General features: G+C 44.2%; 1 protein-coding gene across 2 annotated transcripts; it reads right to left on the minus strand.

The window, feature by feature from the left end:
* Positions 1-1,400: 1,400 nt before the first annotated feature.
* On the minus strand, positions 1,401-27,099 carry LOC130380793 (NACHT, LRR and PYD domains-containing protein 12-like). Of its 2 annotated transcripts, none has more exons than XM_056588134.1 (13): positions 26,805-27,099; positions 26,523-26,651; positions 26,325-26,441; positions 26,021-26,090; positions 22,536-22,764; positions 19,489-21,232; positions 11,938-12,108; positions 10,785-10,958; positions 9,533-9,706; positions 8,425-8,598; positions 4,263-4,436; positions 4,067-4,113; positions 1,401-3,835 (listed from the first exon to the last, which is right to left on the minus strand). In XM_056588134.1, exons 1-13 carry the CDS (start codon positions 27,011-27,013, stop codon positions 3,282-3,284), a joined length of 3,966 nt encoding a protein of 1,321 aa, XP_056444109.1. In that variant the 5' UTR covers positions 27,014-27,099; the 3' UTR covers positions 1,401-3,281. The 2 variants fall into 2 exon arrangements, with proteins under 2 accessions (XP_056444109.1, XP_056444108.1); XM_056588133.1 differs by having other exon boundaries at positions 26,523-26,654.
* Between the last annotated feature and the right edge of the window lie 497 nt (positions 27,100-27,596).

A 27,596-nucleotide genomic window follows, 5' to 3' on the forward strand; every position in this document is an offset into this window, starting at 1 on the left:
TTGAAAATAAATCATAAATATGTGAAACCTGCTAGGCTAACCCTATGGAAGATCTTACGTTACAAAAGTGTATCCAAATGATTCAACATGCAATTACACATTTGGTCAAGTAGCTAAATCTATTGTAGCAAATTTCAAACAAACATTTAAAACACATTTTGCAATGAGCTTCATCATCACCAAACTGCTCACCATTAACTGTGCTCCATAGTGCATGTCCATGTTAATGTTTTGATAGTTATGTTAACGCACACGTTACCATAAACACACGCAAGTGTGTGAGTGCGAGCATTGCGTGTGGACAGACTGCCTGCTCCTGTAGTCGTAGAGACCCGTAGATAATTACCCAATGACAGCACATTAGGGTGTAATGTGCTGTGATTGGGTAGTATTCGTCACCTCAACGCGTCCTTCTGGTTGAATGCTGTGAGCGCTGAAAGTGACTGGGCTGTTCTGCTCCCCTCCTCCATTGACACTTTTGGCCCACGCCGAGTCAAACCATGCCGCACTGAATTAAAACTGAATTTGCCGCAGCTTTTTAACCGCGTGACAAAGCGCAACAAAGCGCAACAAAGCCCATTAGAATCTCAGCTTTTTAGTCACGCACCAGCAGCCAACGCTTCGACCGACACACCAACTCCGTTATTAAACATCACCATATTACGTTAGAGTGGTTGTTTTAAACCAAATACTATATCCGGTCTAATCAGCATGCCTCGCGTCAAAAGTTGCCGCCGGCCACTAGTACTATCCTCCCACCACAAACTGACGAAGAGGTGAATGGAGACTCCACTGTTGTGTGTGTGTGTTGGAGGACATGTCTGCAGGGGACTGAGCTCATGGTCCCCCAATGCTTAAAGGGGACATATTATGAAAACAACACTTTTCCTGGGATTCGGGGTGTTGTTTTGTGTCTGTGGTGCTCCCACATGCATACAAATATTTTTTGAGTGAGATATGAATAAACGGCGAAGCTTTCCGGCTGCTCCGGCGGGTGTACTCCAGGAGCTGAACTGCCGCCGAAGGTGGCAGGTCCGTTGAGGGGGATCTCGGCGGCAGTCCGGCAGCTCCGGCGCGGGGAGCTCGGCGGCAGTACGGCAGCTCCGCTCCCGGGGTACAATCCCTTTCTCCTCCAAGTCGCGGTTCATGGACTTCAGACGGTCAACGACAAAGTTCCTTTCCCCCAATTCTTCTCAACCTTGTCCCAGATAACCCAAAATATGAGTCTACTTGTGGTGGAAGTAGCAGATACGTCAGATGCAGTCTTTATGATTCTAAATATCATCCGAGGCGCAAATAGCTTTTGGCCATGATATTAGACATATTATAAAAATACCCATGGATAATATTATTATTATTATATTATATTATATAGATATAGAGCTCCAGGAGTCCACAAACGGGAACAATCCCTTCTCCTCCATGCTGTGTTTCAGTCTGACAGCTCATTGGTCAATGGGAAGCAGCTCATTTGCATTAAAGCTAAAGACACCAGAAACAGCGCATTCTAAAGGGACTGAAACAGAGGGGAATAGTGTCGAAGATTAATCGAGATTTAAAACACTTAGACTAATTTAAGAGAGAGAGTGTAAAATAAATCGAAGGGTCCGGAGCAAGAATTGAAAAAAGACTTTATCGTGAAGAAAAACAACAACGATAACAGCCTGAGTAGGTCTATAGAGTCACTGTGGTTCACAAACTGCGGCGTCTTTTTATACACACAAACAGAGCAGCTTCTCCTTGAGGTGTCTGCCTCCATTCAGTCATAAATCCATTTTAACCTGAATGGTCAGCAAATGGGCAACAAATGGTCAGCAAAGATAGCCCAAAGATAGCCCTGCTCCTTTTAGGGGCCCCTCCATCTGTTCTAAACCCAGACCCCCAGGCACCGTGTGTTTTCCACTATTAGATATAAAGACCTCATAATAATCACAGTTTACCATAGAATATAATCAGTAATTTCTACCACAATAGCGGTAGGCGAGATTATTTTTCCTAAAAGCTATTTCCAGCAATTAGCTTCAAAAACATGTTTTCTGGAACTCAATTACTATGTTTACTTGTTGGCAAAACACCATAATATGTCTCCTTTAAGCCGACAATGAGTTGATGAAGAGCCATGGGAGGGACTGATCACGCATCCAAACTCACAGGGGACCCCATACAGGCCAGCTGGGATCCAACCATGGGGCTGGGAGGACACAGGTGTGCTGCTAGGATAATCAACAGAGAGCTCTGGAGAAAAAATCTGCTCAGCCTGGAGGATTCCTACTGAACCGAAGGGAAGATTCAGCGGAAGAACACACAAGATGATTTAGTTGGATCCACTGAGTTGTTTATTATCATAATGCTTTATTAACAAATGCAATGGAGTATAGGACCCCTTACATGTACGCACAGAACAGAATGATAAAAGTATAAGTAGCAGACATTACAAATCATAAACAGGTGCACACAAATCTTTAAAAAACTGAATATGTTCTTCTGCCGTGTGGCCCCCAAAAGAAACACCAGGAATCGATGTTAAGATATAATTAAATCAGCTTTAAATCAGGTTGCACACGCTTATCAAAATAGAAAAGGCTATCAGAGCCCTTTAGTTTGAAAATGTTGTTATAATGAAGTACTCTATCCAAAATATTGTAGTAAAGTACAATACGAATAATCATATCAAGATTAAAACAAATAATAATAATTGAAAATAGATCTCTGAAACCTGCTAGGCTAACCCTATGGAAGATCTTAGAAGTCACCTGCTCTTACAGTTCACCATGCTAGACTTTCAGAAGAGATAAGAGCATTGTTGAGTGTTAGATTAAACACTACAATCTCCAAGTTGACTCCTAAGAGCATAAACAGCAGTTGCTAGAACAACACAATGCAAAACATGTACATCCAGGGGTCCAGAAGCGGATATTCCAGACATGCATCCAGATAACAACTGGTGATCTCCAAAACAAACGCTTTATCGGATTAGAAAATCACCCCCACACTCAACCGGGCTGTCCCCCTTTAATCTCACCATGCCGCGACGTATTCCAATGCTGTAGGAATACAGAGATGGCTAAGCAATGAACAGCCAAGAGACACTCGTATGACCTTGATATGCTTTATATCCTGCATACAAACCTGTCTGCCCGTATATATATATATATATATATATATATATATATATATATATATATATATATATATATATGTGTGTGTGTGTGTGTGTGTGTGTGTGTGTGTGTGCGTGTGTGTGTGTGTGTCTGTATAAGCACATGTGTATGTGTGTGTGGCTATATCCAACACAGAGACACTGAGGAACCAAATCCCCATAGCCCAAACGCAGGGAGGAGGTTCTCCTGGGTGAATGCGGACTGGAAGGTGTGGATGTGTGTCAGTGTGTCTGAGCACCCTCCTACATCTGGGGACACTCTGTAGTAGGACAGAGTGCCAGCAGGCCAGTCCAGATACACTCCTACCCTGTCAGAGCCAGAGGGGTGGAGACGTATGTCTGTTGTACTACCGTTGTACCGGGCAGTGTAACCACCATCATAACAATAAAGACTCCAGGACTTGTTGTCCTCGCCAAGCCAGCCTTCAGCATTCCGTTCTTTCCTTGGGATTCCTTTGTATGCCACTCCTATATAAACATCTCCTTCCCTCTCAACCTCCCAGTAACAGCGGCCAGTCAGACCCTCTTTACACAACACATGGTTCTGGTGGTCAAATCTCAGTGGGCGTTTACGATACAACTGCTCCTTCCTAACCATCGTCACCTTTCTGTTGAACTCAGACAGAAGGAGATGTTTGTAGGCTGTGTCTGGGTCCAGTGTGAGTTCACAGGCATCTGACAGGAGAACAAGACATGATTAGGCTGCTTTATATTTTCACATTATGTTCTGGTGCACTGTATCTCTAGTTGGTTGAGGATTCATCAACAAATAGACTTTTTGTCAACAGTTTGTTGTATTATCTCTAGTTGGTTGAGGATTCACCAACAGATATACTTTTTATCAACAGTTTGTTGTAGTAGTTGGTTGAGGATTAATCAACAGATTACAAACTATACAACACTTACACTTCTTTAGAGCTGGTATCAGCCTCCCCACTCCATCGTGCTCCACACTGGGGGATAAACAAAGTTAGAGTAGAATATTGTTTTTAAACATGGAAACTTTCATAATCTGCAGTCTCATTCCTTCCTTTTTTAAACCACTTCATCTAGCAGGGGGTTGAAGCCATTGTCTCTGAATGGTGAGCTATCTTCTCCATACCTGAGAGTGTCCAGACTCCAGCGTGGATCCTCCAGGCCAGCAGAGAGCAGCGTAACTCCTGAGTCTCCTGAGTGATTGTAGCTCAGGTCCAGCTCAATCAGATGGGAGGGGTTGGAGCTCAGAGCTGAGGCCAGAGCAGCACAGCCTTCCTGTGTGACCAGGCAACCAGACAACCTACACACACACACACACACACACACACACACACACACACACACACACACACACACACACACACACACACACACACACACACACACACACACACACACACACACACACACACACACACACACACACACACAATTTTTTCTATCTGGAAGAGATAGAATAAATAAATACGCCCTATTCTCCTTACAGCCACTGTCTGCCTGTACGTGAAGGGCTAAGTGCGCATCCAGCCTGGCGCTGACCAGGCTGGGAACTGGAGTTCTTAATGTTACAAGCTCATAACATCACAGTAACTGTATTACTCTTTAATGAAAAGTAACTAGTTAGCAGGGAAAGTAACTATTTGCGTAACAAAAAAAAAAAAGTTGATTTCTGTCAAATCATTTGGATTTTTTCTAAGCAGTTTTCACAAGTCAGTTGAAATTAGTAGAACTGAACAGGTACTTGTACATAACCTTCCCCACTAAACATTTGACATTAGATAGACGTGAAGATCATGTCTATATCTGGTCCGTTGGTCCATGACCAATTAAGGACATCTATGTGACGTCCAAACTAGGTCCACTATTTGTATGTCAAACCATGACCCAACTTGGATGTCATTTTGACGTGCAACATTTCACCTTTGAACTGGGTAAATTATTTGGACGTCATTTGGATGCCTAAGACAGGTGCAGGAAATATACACATGAGGGGCGTTCACTCCTGGTGGTAACGAGACGGATCGCCAGTGATGATGCTCAAGCTTACGCGTGTTCCCGACAGCGACCGTTAATGTGCACTTGGGAAACAGCCGGTTGGGAATCTTAAAGTTCTGCACAGCAGGGAAGAACTAGCCGATAAAAACCAGTCAGAACTTGATGTCTATCACCTACTATCCTTTTGGTTTTATTTATGAGAAGCACATACAGTATTGCCACTGTATGAAAGGCAACACTTGCCCTTATCTAGAGCTGGTTCACCAGTACACAATGTTTAAAACTGAGCAAAGTCATGCCAACAGACGTTACAACGTAAATCAATAGTAAAGTATGTGATATGATGGTTGATTCTTTTATATTGAGTAAAACGTTCATGTTCCGCCATGTTCATGCACATCACTAGTAAACGATACGTCACCAACAGGGCAACTCTGTTATCAAAATTTGGCCCGAGTTGCCGAACAGAGGTAGAATCATAACAGCGTCATTAGGTGTCGTTCATGCAAACTTTCCGGCATCGCAAAGATGTTTTCCCCATAATTTCCAGCAATGTGAATGCACCAATGATCCCACTGCACATTGAGACGTCTTTTCTGTGTTGTCAAATTTCGGTCCACTTAAGGGGTTGTTTTGTAACACAGGGCGACATCTTTTCTTTCGACGTCTACCGAACGTCTAATGTTGACGTCCAAGGGATCTCTGTGTAAGGGCTATTTATAGTCCAAATGTGACGTCGGAGTGACATCTTTTCAGCGTCAAATTTGGGTCCACTGAAGGGGTTGTTTGGTTTAAATGTCGTCATTACACACACTGTACATAAATGACATCATCACATTTGTGCAACTGCATTACAAAAATGCTCCTTTAGATCACAAACTAATGTCAAATCCTCCAAAAGTACTATTGGTCATAAATTAATTATTTCATTATTTAACTTGTTGGCTGTCAATATCATTATTTTTTTGTGTGGCCTCCGAGCTGAGCGAGCTTTAACCTGAACCTTGTTTCAGCACTTTTCCTGGGATGTTGTTTCGGGTCCCTGGTTACAAACTTTGAAAGAAGTCTGTCCGTGATTTTTTGAGTGAGATATGCATTTCTGAAAATACCCTGCCTACAGTTTCAAAACAAGCAAGTCAGTTTCGGCTCCCCCTCCTACGTAGGAAGGGGGCACGCTTGAATATTACCTCCCACTTCCCCACTCCCCTCCAATCAGAGCAGAGCTAAGATTTAGTGGAACAGCGGACGAGCGCTCATGGACTGCCGCCGAGCTCCCCCCGCCGGAGCCGCCGGACTGCTGCCAAAGCTTCGGCGGCAGTCCGGAGGAGGAGACATGGAGGGGAAAGGGATTTTTACTCCCGGAGCTGAGCTGTCAGACTGCCGCGGAGCTCCCCCCTCCGGAGCTGCCGGACTGCCGCAGAAGCTTCGGCCGGACTGCGGCCGAGCACCCACCGCCAGAGCTGCCTGACTGCCGCCGTAGCCTCTGGCGGCAGAGAGCTCCAGTGCCGTGTTCCAATACCCGTACTTCCATGAGTACACTTAAAGGAAGTATACTATCCGTACTCACTTGAGCATGTTAATTTTTCAGTGTGTGAGTGCTGTTCCAAATCGAGTACTCCGTGGTGCACTAACCGGAAATTACGATCACGACTGCCGCCGCGGCTCCTCCCCCGCAATAAACATCCCGCTTTGAACGGTGAAGAAAAAGCGCATTCTGAAGGGACTGACACAGAGGGTAAAAGCGGTAGACGAGATTTTTTTTCCTAAAAGCTATTTCCAGCAAACAGCTTCAAAAACATGTTTTCTTGAACTCATATACTATGTTCAGTCGTTGGGAAAACACCATAATATGTCTCCTTTAAACTCAAATTTAATTTTAAGAAGAGGTTGGTATTATAATTACTAGAGTTTTCGACCTCTAGCTATAATTAACAGGGGGAATTGTTCAATGTAAAGTGTAGAACACTATGCATGCAAATCAATTATTAAATAGCTTTTACTGTTATTTAGGGCTGATAAACGGATTGACATTTTAAAATGCAAGGCAACTTCTATTGGTTAGTTGAAAATAATAATCATCATTGAGATTACATATAAACATCTCTTCCAGTGTCCTGGCCAAGACAGGCAGTAGTATCCTACAGTCACACATAGCATACACACAAAACATAAGAAAAATAAATCAACGAAAACAGTCTTCAGGGGGGAAGGGGGATATCAATAACGCAAGATATTTCGGGAGGCTCAAGGAGATGTGCAATATTAAGTTTGAGCAACAAAGTGTGAAGACATTTCGGGAGGCCCAAGGAGTAGAATACAGTGTAGGCTTGTGGTAGACTCTACAGACATAATTAACCATAGCCTTCTGTGCTTTTGACATGTTTTCGTTGTGTTATAGGCAAACTGTCTCTTTAAGATCAAGTCACTTGTGTGATGATATGCCGGTCGGCATATCATCACACAACACAATCGCCCGTCTTACCTGGGCGAGTGTCGCTGCGGTGTGTGTGCGTGTGTTCTTACCTGCGCGTGTGTCGATCGCGGAGCCATTAAACGTCATACCTGTGTGTGTGTGTGTGTGTAACTGTGTGTGTGTGTATGCGCTTCTGTGTACGTGTCGCTGCCTTTGTGTTGAAATGCAGTGTGTGCGCGTGTGTGTGTTGAGTGTGTGCGTTTCCGTGTATGTTTGTGCGCATGTATGTGCTTGCGTGTGTGCAGGGCCGGCGATCGGCATAGGCGAGCTAGGCGACCGCCTAGGGCGACAAATGCATTGGGGGCGCCCTCTGGTGGCGCCCTTAATTAAAAAATATATCAATTAAAATATACGAGGGGGCGCGTGAGCAATTGTCAGGGCGGCCCGAAACCGTCAGCGTAGCACCCCCCCCCCCCCCCCCGCTCGCAAGACCTGTCCAGGGCGCAAGTTGATTTCGAGTCGCCTAGGGCTCCGAAACGTCCAGCGCCGGCCCTGCGTGTGTGTTCTTACCTGCGCTTGTGCAGATGGCGGAGCCGTTAAACGGCTTACTTGTGCGTGTGCGTGTGTGTGTGTATTTGTGTGTGTGTGTGTGTGTGCGCTTCTGTGTACGTGTCGCTGCCTTTGTGTTGACGTGCAGTGTGTGCGCGTGCTTGTGTGTGTATCTGTGTGTAGTGTGTCCGCATGTGTGTGCGTTTCCGTGTATGTTTGTGTGCGTGCTTGCGGTGTATATATGCTTTTGTGCTTGGCACATGGGCACTTGAGTCACTTGAGTAACTGGTGCGACAGGCCTGCTATTATAGTAGTAAGATTAGAAACTGACCTGAGAGTTTCCAGTGTACAGTGTGGACTCCCCAGTCCAGCAGAGAGATGCATCACTCCTGAATCCTGCAGGTCATTGGTACTCAGGTCCAGCTCTATCAGACTAGAGGAGTTGGAGCTGAGAACTGAGGCCAGATCTTCACAGCATTTCTCCAACAGATGACAGCCAATCATCCTTCACACAAAATTAACAAGGCAATGTTTAGAACTGTGCTGACATTTATTAGAATGTCACCTCTTTTAACATTATCAATGTTTTAACATTATAAATGTTATTAAACTAGGTTATTAGTTAAATGTCACATACAAAGCAAAATATAATTTGAAATAAAATGTATGAATAAAGTTTCCTTTAAAAGCACAGTTTTAAGTAGAAGTTGTAATAAAGCTTTACTAAAGAACCCTAAACCCAAATTTACGGTCCAACAAGATGCGTCAGGCAGCATTGCGTAGGAGAAAGGACAGAATGTCTTTGAACATATAGGGGGGCTTCAATTGATCATAAAACTTTAAAGGTGTTTGTATATTGTGCAAAGTTTCATTTAAATTGCAACGCAGCACTAGTGCTATTCAAGAGCATGCAAAGAAAAAACAAGCACTGGTCTGAACGACTCTTGATCTCTTGGATATATATTTTTTCTCTTTTAAACATTGGTATAATCAGTCCCCCCCCCAACGATGACTGGGTTGTGTGAGTGGGTGGGAGCACCTGTGCCACCGTGAAAAACAACTACATCATTCATCATAGGGACATTTCTGAGAGGTGGGAAGAGGATTACCTATCCTTTTTATCAATTACCTTTAATGGATATGAGTTGTTGATTGTTACATGGGGGGTCAGAATTAAAATAATGTTGTTAAAGGGAATATATAAGAGAAGAAAGTGAGAACAACTGTATTAGAATATCCACCTAAACCACGAGGTCTAACATTTCCAATCATACATGAATGGGGTCATCGCATGTTGTGAGTTATAAGCTGATATTTTTAGACGTAATATCGGAGGACATTCTCAAAAGAGGGTGTTGTAATTAAGAGGTCTTACATTTCTTCCGATATGGAACCTTGTGTTATGGGACCTCACTGTTTATACATTGAGTAAAACTGACCTGAGAGTTTTCAGTGTACAGTGTGGACTCCCCAGTCCAGCAGAGAGCAGCTTCACTCCCGAATCCTGCAGGTCATTGGTACTCAGGTCCAGCTCTATTAGACTAGAGGAGTTGGAGCTGAGAACTGAGGCTAGAGCTTCACAGCATCTCTGTGAAAGATGACAGCCATTCAGGCTTCGCACAAAATAAACAGGGATATTTTAGTAATCGTGTTTACATTTTTTAAGAGAATTGAAAATGCACTACTTTTCACATTTTGATTGTTAAGGAATGACGTTAAGAGTAAGATGACTGATTTTTAACCAAAAAAATAGAATTCGAAACCAAACTTTGAACTCCAAACTCCACCACACTGCCTGACTACCTAATAATCAGTAGAACAAGAAAGTAATACAAAATACACCTTATACAACGGGGGACCTAAATCCAGCGATCTGATTGGTTCCCAACTGTTGTATAATGAGCGTATACATAACTGCTATGACGCCCGATCATTTTGTCAAAGTTTGCATATCACTCCGCGCCTGGAAGTAGAAACATTTACAAAGTAAAACATATGTTGGATGATGGAGAGCGTGTAAATGTTGTTACTCCGGGAGTGAGCAAGGCGATGGAGAGACTAACGAAAGCTTAGGCACACGGCGAGTGAACTGCCTCCCCACGTCACGTTGTCCATAGGATAAATTGCCGGCGAACCGCTCTATCGGAGCCTTCTCTCGGAGGGACGCTAAAGTGTGTTGCATAGCGACCGTCGATGCATAGCGGCAGCCAGGAGGGACTACTTTTTTGTATTCTTTAATTAAACAGCTATTTTGACTTTCTTGGTTTCTTTTTAAATGTAGTGTGTCTATGACTTTCGTTTCGCCATAATAGTAACCGTTGTATAAAAGCAATAGATCACTTCAGACTTCAGTCAGTGGCATGTGCTCATTATACCACTGTGAAGGGGGTCGCCGGCCCTCCGCTGCGCGTCGGGGCCGGACAACGCCCCTTAACAGTGGTATAATGAGCACATACCACAGCCTGGCGTGATCTATTGCTTAATTATACCATTATTCTCAAACTGTAAGAATATAACATACAACTTATACTATCATGGCGAAATGAATATACAGTCTGTGGAGTTATTCCTATGAAGAGGACATATTGAGTTCATTTAGACCTGGGAATTTATATGGATATTAATCTGTTAACCTCCTAACAACCAGTGTCCCATATATGGGACGGGAGAGGGGGGGTGAGTAAAACTGACCTTAAAGTTTCCAGGGTACAGTGTGTACTTCCCAGTCCAACAGAGAGCAGCTTCACTCCTGAATCCTGCAGATCATTTGTACTCAGGTCCAACTCTCTCAGTTTAGAGGAGTTGGAGCTGAGAACTGAGGCCAGAGCTTCACAGCATCTCTCTGACAGATGACAGCCATTCAGCCTTCACACAAAATAAACAGGAATGTGTTGGTGATCATATCAAAATCTTTTCTTAAGTAATATATCACTGCTCCCTTCAATCCTCCAAAATACGTGACAAGCTTGCTAGCTTAACAATAGCCTAGCCTTGTGAGAGATTGCATCACTTTTATTATAGTTTGTGTTTATTTGGATATTTATTAATGGAAAGTTGTAGCATGGATGTATTAGACAAGTGGGGGGTGTGGAGGAACTGCAGAGGGTGCAGGAGATATTATGAGGTGTGAAAACATGAATAAAATAACAAAACCAACCATGTACTAGTGGTGCTGCCCAACCCTGATTTTTTCCAGGGCTACTGTAACATTTCAGAAAAGGATTCTCCCCTAGACTGGGTACCTCCAGGCCGTCCGGCGATTTGAATTCGCTCTGCAGCAGAGGCTGGAGAGGAGCAATACATTTCTTTTTGTTTCCGATCTGCTTTTACTGGAGCCAATCACCAAGCTGGATTTTCCCGCTGGCGGGCTATTGCCTGGCTTTTTGATCGTTGGTCTGATTGGTTGAAGGACTATTCAATTGCGCACAGAGTCATTTGAACTACGCCCGTTGATCACGCCTCTTCAGTTGAAGGAAATGACAGCAGCCTCCCTAAACCATAGTGCAATCTACGATTGAGCTTGGTCTGGCAATAGCCAGGCTAGTTCTTCCCAACATTAAGTCAACCGTGTGTTTTATACCATTTAATTTCTGGAACGGTCTAATTGGTTTGAACACAGGCAGTATTTCAAATAACTCTCAAAAATCAAATATATATCACAAGTAAGTCCTGCGTGGAGGAGGTCAGTGTTTTTCGGATCCCCTCTTGGTTCAACACTGACTCGGTTATGGCAGTGCTTCAAGTTAAAGCGGGTCAGCGAGCAGACGAGTCAGAAGACATGTTTTAAATGTCTTCCGATATGGAACCTTGTGGTGTAACTGTGTGCACTTTGAGTAAAAATGACCTGAGAGTTTCCAGTTTACAGTGTGGACTCCCCAGTCCAGCAGAGAGCAGTTTCACTCCTGAATCCTGCAGATCATTGGTCCTCAGGTCAAGCTCTCTCAGCCGAAAGTTTGAGCTGAGAACTGAGGCCAGAGCTCCACAGCAATTCTCTGACAGCTTACAGGCATTCAGCCTTCAAAAAAAATAAACAGGAATTATTCAATTCAATTTCATCAAATGCATTAGAAACACTTTATTGGTTTAAAGGTGCTGTATTTAATATGAGGAGGTATAATTTGAGAGAGCTATCATTTGAGGGCTATTGGTTAGAACTGCTACAGCCATCGGCCATCTATAGGTGAAATGGGTCCTGTCAGAACATCAGTTTCTAGGGAACGGTGCTTGCCTCTATATGAGACTGATTTAATTTTTAGACCGTTCCAGGCTAATTTCTGAATAATAAGGGCACCTCCTGACTGATTGTTTCTGGGCATCCATGTTGCCTTTCAATCACAGGTGTGCATGGATTCCCCCAGTGTCTTGCAAGCTCGACAGGAAAATAAAATGTTTTCTTTCCATTTCGCTTGATCATCATCAACAACGAGATTTCAGAGCGAGACTTGAAATGCCATCATAATTATCCAGCCTCATATTTGATAAATGGTTTTGAATAGTTGGTCTATCTTGTACAAGTCTGTTATGTATTTTAAGAACATAAGCTGCCCCCACATAGCCTCTAGGAAGCAGATTCAAACACACAAGCTGTATTACCCTCACATAGCCACTAGGAAGCAGGACCGAACATATAAGCCGTAAATACTGTACATAGCCACAAGGGGAGCATGACCTTGCTGAATGCTGCAATAGCTACTCCATCCACAGAAGGCAGCACCTTTAGACAGGTGAGGAAGCCGAGGCTAACACGTCACATCGTCACACCCAGAGGCGGAGTGGCAGTCGGGACGATCGGGAGATTTCCCGGTCGACCGGCCGGCCAGCGAGGTCAGGTGGACCGGCCCGCAATTGTGTAGCGGCCTGCGAAGTCAGTTGGACCGGCCCACAGTTGTGAGCGGCCGCGAAGCGTCTGCAAGCCGGCCCTGAGCATAATTTATTCCCCGTCAAGACGCCGTGAAAATCCCCGAAATTAACATCCACATCGAGAACATCCAACCAATATTTATACCACTTGCTTACTCTCTATGTCTCATTCAAGTTTTTTTTTTTACATATATATTTTTTACTTCATTTAATTCTTCATTATTCAGGCGTTACAGAACTTTCATAGCCATTAAATGAATAATACGAACTACAGTTTACTTTAGTGGGGGGGGGGGAGGGCCGGACCGGGGAGGATTCTCCCGGTGGCTATTACCGTACATCCACACCAGGAGCGCTTTGGTCGCTCACAAAGTTTCGCTGCGAATATTTCTGTTCGCTTTGGTCGCTCAAGTCGCTCATGATGTACAATTCGATTATGCAGAAGCATTTAAAGGAGCCGTATGCTTTTAGTACAGACAGCCATATCAAAGAGTTAACTCCCATACACTTTGGCCATATTGCCGAGACGGTTTTGCTTGTTGGATAAAGTGCTTCGACAACAGTGATTCCCCCCAATATAAAAAAACTCCTAAAATGTAGGCTAATTACAACCGAGAACAAAAAACCCTGCGTGCTGTAGTAGGCTAGTTAAAATATGTTTCACTGATCTCCATCTGCACTCATTCGTCGCACTCAAAACAAATAGACATTGGCACACATGGCTAATTTGCATACGTGCACAGGACTGGTTAGCTCCGCAAAGCAAATAATGGAACATATCTATCTATCTATCAACGCGTGTCTATTTTTAATGTGATGTATTGTGTGTATGTCCAGTCAGACTTGTTCTGTGTGGTCTTGTAGGCTACTGTCCTGTGTGGGCCGAACCACCTAAATGGATTCCCGACGATTTGTGTCGTTTGGTATTAATAAAGACTTGACTAGGCTATCTATCTATCTAGACTATTTAATTAAGAATTATTCACCTCAGGCTCCGTGAATAGTGGGGAATAGAGGGATAAAAGACAAGAGATATATTGTCATTTATCCCTCGTCTTGTCGATTAGTTTGTTTATGTGACGATTTCAAAAACTTTTTGGGTTTTGTTTAAAGCATGCTACACGCGATTGGTTGGTTAGATTGGTGGCATGGAAAGCAAATGAAAATGATTTCCGCTTAAATACGAACGTTCTAGATCAGGGGTGCCCAACCTTTTTTGACCCAAGATCTACTTTTCAAGTAGCCAACCTCCCGAGATCTACCAGCAAACCTACCTTCAAGCGGGGGGGGGGGGGGGGGGGGGGGGGGGGGGGGGGGTAGAGAACAATTATTGACGGGGGGGGGGGGGGGGGGGGGTTGTATCGTGAACCTACGGACTTCAGTGGGGGTTTCATTCCGTCTGCGCACGGCACCTTCTCAACGATAATCAATAATCTTCCTCCTACTCAGGGTGAAAATGGTAGGTCTTAGCTTGTTTCCCCTCAGCCATGCCAACGTTTAGGAGTGTGTAACTACTGTTGACGGCTTTCAACTGCTGTTAACAGCACATGCGCTACCGCGCGTATATGTCCCGCGCAAATTTAATTTTATAAAAAGGGTTAGAAAAAAAAAAAAAAAAAAAAAAAAAAGAACTTTTTTTTTTTTTTTTTCTTCACCCCTCGCGATCGACTTGGGATCTGTCGGCGATCTACTGGTAGACCGCGATCGACTGGTTGGGCACCCCTGTTCTAGATGTATAAATACTCCCGCTTATCATCACTTGGTATCCAAACCACTATGGCGTTTCGATCTCTGAACTGAAAAAGGGGTTGGGTCGTACAACACCGGGTGCCCAGTTACAGCCGCGATTAATACTTCAGCCGACATTTTGTTCAGTGAGTGAATAAAGGTAGGTAGGAACCAAAGTGCCTGCCGGTGTTCCCTGGGATCCACGCAAGCGAAGAGCGTCTACATTCCGATTGGCTGTCAGTGTTTGGCCGCTGAAGCGCGTAATAGTCATTTGCATAAAGTTAAAACGTTTTCAACTTTTTTTTGACGCTCTGGTCGCTCAACTTTGGCCGCTGGTAGCGTTGGTCGCTTTGGTCGCTTTGGTCGCTCTTGGCCATAGAAAGTGAATGACTTCCGGCGATTTGGTCGCTCAATTCGCTTCTGGTGTGGACGTACAGTTAGTGTCCCACTCCGCCCCTGGTCACACCTACTAGGTATTTAAACAGGACCGGAAGCAAAACAAAGGCAGAAACTTCCGGTAGTTCAGACTTGCGGGTTAGGGTTATTGACCAGCTGGGAGTCACTCGCACGTGTTCAATACACTTCCCCTCCTTTTGCTTCGTAGTTACCATACCGAAATACTTTGACAAATAAAGTGAGTTAAAAGCGATCCGGATTGGACTACTTTCTTCAAAGAACTCTGCAATTTGGTGACTCTCGATGTTCTTGGAAAGTACCGGGGTCCGAGGCTCGGGGACACGCGGCCACCGAGACACCCACCAACTCTTCACAGGCGCCACTAAAAAGGTAACAGAACCTATTGTCAATCGACTAAAATCAGACTTAGCTTAGTTTAGGAACATTCAGGTGTAAGAGTTGGTGGTGCCTCCGTGGTTTTGGGCCTGGGGTTAAAAATCATAACAGCCGTGTAGTTGGACGGTCGCGGAAAACACTGAAAGATTTAATTAAATAATTATATACAAGGAGCCAGAATTATGTTTATGGGAATGATGATAGACAGTATCCATCCCATCTAGGCCTAATGTTTGTACCGTATGGAGACGTATTACAGCGGTTTATTTGTGTTTGACCATCAGGAGATGGTTTGATAGTGAGGAGACGGATTACTCACATTTGTATTGTTATAACCGACTATTTGGGTTGATCGCCGTTACGGAGCGGTGCAGCTGGTCGGAATAGTCTTATTACTTTATTAATCGGTTGCATATTTTCCCGTTGGCTTGGAAAGTTCACTTTCTACATGAACTAGTTCAAAGTTCAGTTCACAAATTTTAAAATTAACTAGTTCAGTTCAACGTTCATAATTCAACATTTTGAACTAAGTTCACAGTTACAAAAAATGAACTAGTTCATAGTTCTTTTTTTCAATATGTTGCTGTGAGCTATTCGTTTTTTCCGGTATTTTGAACATTGAGCCCGCTTTGTGGTTTGTCTAGGATGAAATAGAGTGGTTGAATCAAGTACATACTGGAACAGAGAGGATCTCATTCGTTCCTTTACGCCCCATCATGCCCCGTCAATCTATTAGGGAGGGACCAAATGGGTTCTCTACAAATCACTCTTGCCCTGAATCCTGTGAGCTCTGAACATCGATGGTTCACGGTGGTGGACCTCGCCAATGCATTCTTCTGCATCCCCTTGGCGACTGAGTCAAGACACTTCTTCGCTTTCACGTATAGAGGACAACAATACACATACACAAGGATGCCACAAGGTTTCCGAAGCACCCCCACCATTTTCAACACCTGCCTCAAGGAGGACCTTGCAGAACTGGATCTCCCTTCTGGCGCGGTCCAAATACAATACGTGGACGACCTCCTCGTGGCAGCTGAGACGAAGGAAGCTTGCCTACAGGCGACTGAAACCTTGCTGCAGACAATAGCACACAAAGGATAGAAGCTCAAAAAAACCAAACTACAACTGGTGAAAGAAGAGATTACTTTCTTGGGGAAATTAATAGGCGGGAATAGAAGAGAGATCCGCAAAGGACACAGAAACTCGATCAGAAGCTATCCAAAGCCAATCATAGTCCGACAAATGCTATCATTCCTAGGACTGACAGGATATAGCCAGACCTACATCCCTGATTACACCGGCGATCCAACTTAACTGCGACAGCTCATCACCAAAGCAGGACACAGGAATCTGTAAGCTCCCTTGGAATGGACCCCTGAAGCAAAAGAAGCATTCACCAGGCTAAAACAAAGCATGTATAGTGCCGCGGCTCTGACCGCCCCAGACTACAAAGAACCCTTTCACCTGGATGTGTCAGTAAGAGACTGTGTGGTCAACGGAATCCTGTGGCAGAAACAACGAGGAAAACGAAAAGTCCTAGCCTACCACAGCTCTGCTCTGGAACCACCAGAAAAAGGACTCCCTGAGTGTGGAAAAGCTATATGCGCCACCGCCAAAAGCCTGGACAAGACGGCCTACATGGTGATGACACACCCAGTTGTGGTCCACACTATCCACGGGGTAAAAACATACCTTGATATTTCAGACTACACAATCACCACAGCAACCAGGAACGCAAAACCCAACATGACGGACACCATGCCCGGACCCAACGATGGAGAACCTCACGTATGCTCAGAAGAAATAAAGAAAGGCAGTGAAGATTCGACCAGGACTGAGAGCAGAACCCCTTCAAACAGTGGACGTAACCTTGTACACCGATGGATGCTGCTACAGAGCCGCCAATGGAGAAAACCTGGCTTCATGGGCTGTAGTGGAACAAACCAAACAAGGAATATGCAGCACTCTGGCTAGTGGCATATTAGAACAGCCCGCTTCAGCACAAAGAGCCGAACTGTATAATATGTGTGAAGGGCTACAGATAGCCAAGGGGCGAACGCTAAATCCCTACACCGATTCCAATTATGCATACGAGCTAGCCTACCTAAACGGACGACAGATGATGGACAGACAGATGATCACCAGTGCTAATACGAAAGCAAAACACACAGACCTGATCTTGCTGTTAGCCAAAACAGCCCAACTACCTCGAGAAGTAGCCATAATGCACTGTCGAGAAAACACAAACAGCGGAGGCAAGAGGAAACCACACAGCGGATGAAGCAGCTAAGAAAGCAGGCGGATACGTCCAAGTAGAACATCTGAAGGAAGTAGGATACACCCCGGTGGTACACCAGACGATGGTCAACGAAGAAACAGCCCTGGACCCAGATGAACAGATGGTCAAAGAAATGCAAGGAGGAGCAGGACCTTATGAGAAATCGGCATGGAGAGGAAAAGGGGCCAGGGAGAGCCCGGATGGAATATACTACTCCTCCACTGGAAAGCCGGTTGTCTCCTCCAAGGCCCTGCTGTTCCTCCTAAGGAAGGAGCATGGATTGGCACACGAAGGAAAGGCCAAGACCCGGGAAAGGAACGAAAGATACTGGTGGCATCCAGAACTCAAAGCTGTGTGCGACCAGTATGTCCAGGACTGTCACACGTGCCAAGCCTGTAACCAAAGGCGGGAATCAAGATAACCAAAGGACAATTCCCCGTGCCCCAGCTCCCATTTCAAGAAAATCTACATCGATTTCACAGATATGGGACAGGAGAACAGAGTTGACGGAAAACGGTTTATGTTAGTAGCCGTCGACAGGTTCTCTAGATGGGTAGAAGCAATTCCAGTTAAAAGGGAGGACAGGAACACAGTGATCAAATGGTTAACACAGGAACTCATTCCCCGTTGGGGATATCCAAAGGTTATCTGCTCAGATAATGGTACCTACTTCGCCAACGCCCACCTCCAGGAGGTGGAAACATACATAGGACTCAAACACAGATTTGGCTCAGTATATCACCCCCAATCGCAAGGCCTGGTAGAGCGAGCAAATCAGACAATTAAGAATCAGGTAGCAAAAATACTCAGGAGCAACAGACAGGAGAAATCTAGGGACAGCACAGAGGAGGTAGAAACCCGAACCTTAGGAGGCATGCAGGTGAATCAGTTGACAGGGAAAGTTAGAGAAAGGACAGCAGGGAAAAAGATGACCTGGGTGACAGCTCTGCCATTGGCATTAATGGCCATACGATCCTCTCCCTCTAGGTAATGTAAGGTCTGTCTCACTTGTATTCATTATACTCTGAAATAACTTGAATGTGATGTAACTTGAATATCTGGGGATAAGCAGCAGTCAGGTAGCTATTCAAAGCTATAATTACCTGCCTATTTTGTATATTTAGGTAAAGCATTATGAAAAAAAATTTGCATGCGCAATCAAAATTTGCTATTCCCTCTTGGACTAAGCCCCGGATGTTTCAAAAACCTAGAAACGCCCCTGTCCCACATCAAGAATATCGTATTTTCATAAATAATAAAATAATAAAAAGTCAGACCCAAAGTAGGTAAAACAGAAATCTATATCCTAAATTAAACGGCTGCGACAGGCTGCCACAGTCGCCATTCCCTTTCCTGCTCACACTCATTGGCCTGCTACAGATTCCGGATTTTTTGACGGTCCCCTTCCCATTTTAATGTGTAAAAAAATAAAAAAAGGGCAAATTTACTGGTCGCACATGTGCAACCAAACGTCAAATTCGGTCGCACACGGTCGACATTTTTTTCAAATCGACAGTAAGCTTTTAGCACTGACTAAATAGGGCCAGAAGCGATATCACAGAAACTAACCCTATAGGGCCCTGCCAGCGGGCCGCTGGTAGTGGGGTGGAACACATCTCTATGGCAGAGAAACATATGAGCAGGATTTCTTTTTCAAAATGTTGATCTCTAAAACTTAAGTATTCTAGTATTATGTATATTATGTTGCATGCAATGTATTAAATGCACACTTACTGAGATGTCATGGATTCTTTTATCACTGGCATCAGCCTTAGAAGACCCTTCTCAGAGGCACAGTATTTCTTCAGGTCAAACACTTCAACCTCCTTTTCTGATGACATTAAGATGAATACCACAGCAGAACAATCAGCAGGGGAAAGTTGTTCCCCTGATTTCAGCTTCTGTTGGATAACATTTACCAGAGAATTGTCGTTCATCTCGTTCAGACAGTGGAACAGATTGATGCTTCTCTGTGGAGAGAGCTCTCCACTTATCTTCTCCTTGATATGAGAGACTATATGATGTTGTTGTGAACGTTTGTTTGTCAGCAGACCTTGTAGGAGAATTTGATTGTTATCTAGAGAGAGACCAATGACAAAGCGTAGGAACAAATCCAGGTGTCCTTTCTCCCTCTCTAAGGCCTTGTCCACAGCTCTCTGGCAGATGGTGTAAATTTCTTTGGAGGGTGATTGTTCCTTTGAGAACTCATTGACACCAGTATCGATGAAGGATATCAAGAAATATAAGGCAGCCAAAAACTCCTGGATGCTCAGATGGACAAAGCAAAACACCTTGTCCTGGTAGAGACCACACTCCTCTTTAAAGATCTGGGTGAACACTCCTGAGTACACTGAGGCTGCTTGGATATCAATGCCACACTCTACCAGGTCTGTCTCGTAGAAGATCAGGTTGCCTTTCTCCAGCTGGTTAAAAGCCAGTTTTCCAAGAGAAACAATTATCTTCCCACCCTCTGGACTCCACTGTGGATTTGTTCCAGCTCTTCCAATGTTTTTCCTGTCGCCTTGTATGAACTGAACCCTCAGGAACTGGATGTACATCTGAGTCAGGGTCTTGGGCATTTCTTCTCCGATCTTGGATGTTTTGAACCAGTGCTTCAGAACTGTAGCCATGATCCAACAGCAGACTGGGATGTTACACATGATGCGGAGGCTGCGTGATGTCATGATGTGGGAGATGGTTGTGCTGGCTTCCGTTTCCTCTCTGAATCTCTTCCTGAAGTACTCGTCCTTCTGCAGGTCGGTGAACCCTCTCACCTCTGTGACCATGTCAACACACTCAGCAGGGATCTGATTGGCTGCCGCAGGGCGCGTGGTTATCCAGATGCGAGCAGAGGGAAGCAGGTTGCCCCTGATGAGGTTTGTCAGCAGCACATCCACCGAGGCTGACTCTGTGACATCAGTCAAGGTGGGGTTGTTCTGGAAGTCCAGAGGAAGTCGACACTCATCCAGACCATCCAAGATGAAGACAACCTGGAAACGGTCATATCTACAGATTCCTGCTTCTTTCGTCTCAATAAAGAAGTAATGCAGAAGTTCCAGCAAACTGAACTCTTTCACTTTCAGTAAATTCAGCTCTCTGAAGGTGATTGGAAATGTGAAGTGTATGTCGTGGTTGGTTTTGCCTTTTGCCCATTCAAGAGTGAACTTCTGTGTTAAAACTGTTTTACCAATGCCGGCCACTCCAGTTGTCATTATTGTTCTGATTGGTAGATCTTTTCCAGGTAAGGGTTTAAAGATGTCTTCACATTTGATTGCTGTTTCCACAGTGGCTAGTTTTCTGGAAGCTGTTTCCATCATTGTGACCTCGTGCTCCATGTTGACCTCTCCGCTGCCTGTCTTTGTGATGCAAATCTCTATATAGAAGTCATTCAGACCTGCTGGCTGTCCCTCAAACACACACCCAGACACCTTCTTCAGGTGAGACTTGATTTTACCTTGGCACTCTACAGCAACAGTTTCTAAATGACAAAAACAACAAAAGTGAGAAGAATCAGTGGATACATCTCAATAATTACTGTTAAATGATTACATCCATGATATTAAGTGGCTTCATTACTTTTGGTGAGAGAAACTGGTCTGGACTAGGATTGCATGTTATGATTACAATGTTTCCAGTTATTTTGATACTTCAAGCAATTCCAATATGCAATATCTAATATGATTGGTGTAATCATAGTATATTTGTAATTATACCTATGACTTGCAAAAGTAGTGCTCATATTGTGTATCACTGGGAGTGAATTGCTCTGGATCTGCAGCATATTGTTTAAAGGTCCCATGGCATGCTACTTTATGGATGCTTATATATAGTTGTTAGTGGTCCCTCAAAACAGTATTTGAAGACGTTCAAGAAATTCAGCCTTGGTGCAGAATTACAGCCACTACGAGCCAGTCCCACAATTAGCTTTCCACCAACGTGCCGTTTATAAGAGGCGGGTCAAGGTGGAGGGTGGGAGTGTGGCCCTGAGCAGCTTGAGGCCACGGTACCATGCGCTCAGTTTACAGTGGATGTATCGCAATGGCGAGGCGCACACAGCCTCTGGCCGTGTTCTGTAAATGCTCTAGAACAATCCGGGTGGTTCTTCCACCTCCACATCAATCAGAAGTACGTAGACTGAACCGCGACATGGTGGAGAAAGGGATTGTTGCCCGCGATTGTCTCCCGCCGGACCCGGACCCCCGCTGCCCTGCGGGCCTCACGGCGGTGGTGCCTCGCGGCGGGGGTGCCTCGTGGCGGGGGTATTCACACACACACATAGACACACACACAAATGTGGGGCTCGCACGGTCGGAGCTCATTGTCTCATTGGCGGGCCAAATTCTCTGGGCGGTCAAGGCAGGGAAAGGGGAGGTAACTTGGCCCCTTATGACGACATATGGGGCCAAATTCGAAATCGGAGCGTCTGAGCTTTCATATTTCAAAGGCGGAGCAGGATACCTAGTGCTCGTTTTACACCTAAAGCCATTTCTAGCTACCGGGGGACTATAGGTGGAACTCATATTAATGTTAGAAAACCTCATAAAGTGAAATTTTCATGCCATCGGACCTTTAATATTCTTTAACCGGATAGAGCCCCAATAACGCTACATATCTGGATCAAACCATTTAACCTCCAATAGGAAATAGAAAACTTCCATGACCCTGTTTAGTTCAGTTTACATCCGAATTGCAGACAATGTGCTCTGTCTCTTTGTTTTTCAAAATAAGAGTATCTACTGTTGACAAAAATCTTCTCTGTTATAATAATAAGCGCCTCTTACCGCTCCACAGTTTGTCAGCCAGTTCCTCCTGGTTCATCTCCATCAGGCAGAGCTTTGCGATGTCCACCACTCCCTTTAGGGCGCGTCTCCACTGGTCATTTTTCTTACCATCCATCTCTTCCTCCTCTTCCCTCTGACTCTCTGAGCATTGTGGGAGATCTGGGAAAATTACCCTCCACAGCTTCTTCAGCCTCTTGTCTAGAAAAGTTTGTGCGTCCTCCTCAGCCCTCTGGAACATAACAAACATCACTCTTAACTTAGATAATCAGAACCATTCTTTTTATTCATTTATTAGCTCAATAAAGTGCTCAAGCAAAATAATTTAAAAGAATGATAGGGATGGGCCTCTGTATTTATGGAATATTGTCCAAGAGTTGTGGTAATTCCAGTAGTAAGCTCTTTGGGTTCATCGTTAAAACGTCCCCACTAGGATCTACAGTTGATCCTAATACTATGGATAGGTGTTTTTCCTAAACATAATATAAAACAAAATAAATAGATAAATTATCATTATAGTAATAATAAGGCACGCAAGGTCACGCGTTTGGTGGGGCTGACCCCACCAAACGCCTGACCTCGCGTTTGGCAACGCCTTCCCATTCACTTTGTATTGGGCATGTTATCGCATGGGGTAAGGCATTGTGGGAAGGCAGGTGGGCGATTGCGGTGCCAAGCCTTTACACGGACATGATGCGGCTCTGTGACTACCGCCTGCTGCCGGCTTAATGGCGTAACATAAATTACCCCTCCATTCCGCTTAAGTGCATTTTACACAGAATGCAAGGAGGATTAAAGGCAACTGAATAAAGGCCTAACAGTCCCACCTTGAACAGGCAGTGAAAAACAGAGCTATGTATGTTCAGTGATGTTTGCTGATATCATCTCTAAATGGCTCTGGAGCTATTGGAATGAGAAGTGGTTAGGTAGACGTCAATCAAGTGTGCCAAAAGTCGGTGGGGACACTCCCACACCGACTTTTTTCTTTATTAAAGGGGACATATTATGAAAAAAAACCTTTTCCTGGGATTTTGGAGGGTTGTTTTGGGTCTCGGTTTTGAAAACTATGAAATAAGCCTGTGTGTGCTTTTTTGAGTGAGATATGCATTTCTGAAAGTACCCCGCCTACAGTTACCAAACAAGCGAGTCAGTTTTGGTGCCGACTCCTACGTCTGAAGCAGGCACATTTGAATATTACCACCCACTTCCCCATCCCTCTCCAATCAGAGCATAGATAAGATTTTGTGGAACAGCGGACGAGCGCTGGGCGGATATGTTTGCGCATTTCAGAAGCAGGAAGATTCCATACAAAAATAGATATCTAATTTGTCAGTTTGCCATGTGACTGCCTGGCAGGGTCCGCCAGAGCTGCCGGACTGCCGCTACGGGAGTAGAATCCCTTTCTCCTCCATGTCGCTCTTTAATCTGGACTTCAGAGAGTCAAAGCCAAAGTTCCTCCCTTCCCCCAATTCTTCTAAACCATGGCCAAGATAACCCCCAACTACGAGTCTTTACTTGTTGTGGATGTACCAGAGATGTCAGACGCAGTTATGATTCTAATATCATCCGAGGCGCACACAGCTTTTGGCCGTGATATTAGATATTAGATATTTTATATAATATAATATTATTATTATTATTATTATATTATATAGATATAGAGCTCCTGGAGTCCGCAAGCAACTATCAAACATTGTAAACATTCTTATATCTATGAACGTTTATTTGTTAACTTTAATACCATATATTATTTATATTTACTTTTGAAGTGGTTATCAGAGACTTTAAATGTGCAGTGTGTAGAATTTAAGATCTTTTATTTGTTTTTAATCACTTGAAAATAAGAATCGCTGTGTTTTGTTACCGTAGAATGGAACTTTATATTTACAGATGGAGTGGGTCCGTAGTGGCACTGCTAGTTTCAACAGAAGCCCAGAACGGACAAACGGCTTTAGAGAGAATGCATCTAGGTGAATAGTTCTTTGAAGGAATTCAATGAACTTTGTGAAGTTTTAATATTTTTTTTACTACAAATCAAGCTATCAATTAAGGAACGTTATTACTTAAAGGTCCCATGGCATGAAAATTTCACTTCATAAGGTTTTCTAACATTAATATGAGTTCCACTAGCCAACATATGCTCCCCCATTAGCTAGAAATGGCGTTAGGTTTAAAACGAGCACTAGGTATCCTGCTCTAATTTGGCCCCATATGTCGTAATAAGGAGCCAAATTACCTCCCATTTCTCTGCCTTGTCCGGCCAGAGAATTTGGCCCGCCATTGAGACAATGAGCTACGACCGTGCGAGCGCCACATGTGTGTGTGTGTGAATACACACACTGTAACGGAAGTGTTGTACACTTCTTTTTTATTTGGATAACTGTTCTGCTGTTGGTGTTATGGCGCATAAAACATTGGGTTCTCTGACATCGGGTATTTCCACAACGAGACTCGTAATGGGGGTTATCTCAGCCATGGTTGAGAAGGAATTGGGGGAAAGAAACCTTGGTTTTGACTCCCTGAAGTACATGAACCGCGAAATGGAGGAGAAAGGTATTGTTGCCCGCGATTGTCTCCCGCCGGAACCCCGCTGCCCGCTGCCCGCCGCCGAGGCACCACCGCTACGAGCGCCCGGCGCTCGATTGTCTCCCGGCTCCCGGGAGACAATTGCGGGCAACAATCCCTTTCTCCTCCATGTCGTGGTTCAGTCTACTTCAGACTGATGTGGACGTGGAAAAACCAGAGACGTCGGAGAACCCGACGCAGTTGTTTGAGATTCATAATATCGTCTGGAGGTGCACACAGCTTTTGGCCCTGATAATATCTATTATATGATATAGATATCTATGGATAATATGATATTATTTAGATATAGAGCTCCAGGACTGCAGCCGGAGCACCTGGAAAATATTTAAAGAACGCGGCGAAAAACTGTGTGCGCCTCGCCATTGCGATACCTCAACTGTAAACACGATCGCATGGTACCGTGGCCGCAAGCTGCTCAGGGCCACACCCCCACCCTCCACCTTGACCCGCCTCTAAAAAACGGCACGTTTGTGGAAAGCTCATTGTGAGACTGGCTCGTAGTGGCTGTAATCCTGCACCATGGCTGAATTTCTTTAACGTCTTCAAGTACTTTATTAAGGGCCCACTAACACAGCTAATATAAAAGCATTCATAAAGTAGCATGCCATGAGACCTTTAACACTTGGCTAATTAATTTTCGTTGGAAAGAGATGGATGAGCGGGACTTATTCAGTTGACTGCAATCTGCAACCTCACTGCTAATGGCCGGCTCGATTGTACACACTAGACCTTTAGGAAATTGATTTGTGTTAATTTGTGTGAATTTTATGTTACAAACAGAGCCTTTAAACTTGTCTTGGTATTGTTACTAAGTATTTTTTTTTATGACTCTAACCATCTGTCCTAGATTCACATCCCACTGGTCTAAGGAAGAAAGCCTGGAGACTAGAAGCACCACAAACCTTGATCAGCTCTGTTTGATGCTGCAGTAAAGACTGAGCATTGGTTACCGTTGATCTCTCCTGGTGTTGTCTGTTCACACACACACACACACACACACACACACACACACACACACACACACACACACACACACACACACACACACACACACACACACACACACACACACACACACACACACACACACACACACACACACAAACACACACACACACAATCAATTGTATTTCTCTTGACTTCTAAACATTGGTATCATTCGATTTTGCTATCAACCAGCTGTTATCTTAAACCCTTAAGCCCTACCTCTCCTCTCCGGGGGAGTGGGCCTCTTCTTTACATTGAAGAGGATGAATCCTAGAATCATCCGTATTCAAGGAGACACAGCTGGGTCCAGGGGAGCCTGCTCTCTCCTGCTTGACTCTTCGAGAAAAACACACACCGTTTCAAAGTTAGAATTTGTGGATGACATTTGATTTCATTATTTCTGGGCTAAATCCTCACCTTTTCGTAAAGGGTTGTCCTTCTACTAAAGGTTGTCCTTCATTGAACCCAACAGGTCTAGCCATGGAGCAGTCCTTCTCCATGGAGACACCGCTGGGTCCAGGGGATTCGGTTGGCTCTTGCTGAACTCTCCTTAAAAAACAACAATCATGATTTATGGATGCCTGATTTATTGTATTGATTGTATTGTATTTTGCTTTGACTCATGATGGTGTCATGATATATTACTGCTGAGCCCTGAGATGGACAACATTCCCAAACAGTTAGAAATCCTCTTCTTACCTCTTAGCTTTGCTCTGGTGGCCATGGTCCCCAGATAGAGTGGTTTCAGAAGCAGGACCCCCCTCCCCTCTCTCCTCATTCATAGTAGACTGGAGTCCCGGACATAAACACAACTCATTGATCACTTTATTTGACATTTGAACTTCAGACAACACTGAAATGTCTCTTATGATGAGACACTGAAGTGTCTCTTTGAAAGAGTAGATCATTGTAACTTCATAATACTAAACCATAATAGACTTACAGATGTATGCAGTGAATATAACATAACTTGAAGGCTGTAACTGTGCTAAAACAAATACAACTAACACAACTTAACTTAAAAAACTCAGTTTGTAGAGAATGTAGAGAATGTTTCAATCGAAAGTATGTGTGTGTGTGTATGTGTGTGTGTGTGTGTGTGTGTGTGTGTGTGTGTGTGTGTGTGTGTGTGTGTGTGTGTGTGTGTGTGTGTGTGTGTGTGTGTGTGTGTGTGTGTGTGTGTGTGTGTGTGTGAAGGTGCCTTGGGTGTCTTGAAAGGCGCCTTAAATGTATTATTATTATTATTATGCAAGACAGGATGAAAGTAGAATAAAAAAATGTAAGCTTCATTGTTGTGGTTGCAAAGCATAGCTAACCCTCGGAAACGTAATAAAAAAAGAATCCAATTGTAGAAACATTTGTAGAAACAAAAAGTTTTCTCTTGAATGTTCCACTTATTCAACAATTATATTCCATATGTGTGTTTGTGCGCACAGGTGCAACCCAACAGGCCCCAAACGGACTTTGCAGCAACTAAAAATGAAATATAAA

This window comes from Gadus chalcogrammus, chromosome 4 (assembly GCF_026213295.1).
Source record: "Gadus chalcogrammus isolate NIFS_2021 chromosome 4, NIFS_Gcha_1.0, whole genome shotgun sequence".
NCBI classification, from domain to species: domain Eukaryota; kingdom Metazoa; phylum Chordata; class Actinopteri; order Gadiformes; family Gadidae; genus Gadus; species Gadus chalcogrammus.

Bases quoted from the DNA above. Each gene is read 5' to 3' on its own strand.
- LOC130380793 (XM_056588133.1), bottom strand. From the start codon at position 27,013: ATGATCTACTCTTTCAAAGAGACACTTCAGTGTCTCATCATAAGAGAC. The intron at 22,765-26,020 runs GTTTGTGGTGCT...GTTATGTTCCAG, and splicing joins ATCAAACAGAGCTGATCAAG to AGGGCTGAGGAGGACGCACA. The intron at 4,114-4,262 runs GTATGGAGAAGA...TTTATCCCCCAG, and splicing joins TGGAGTCTGGACACTCTCAG to TGTGGAGCACGATGGAGTGG.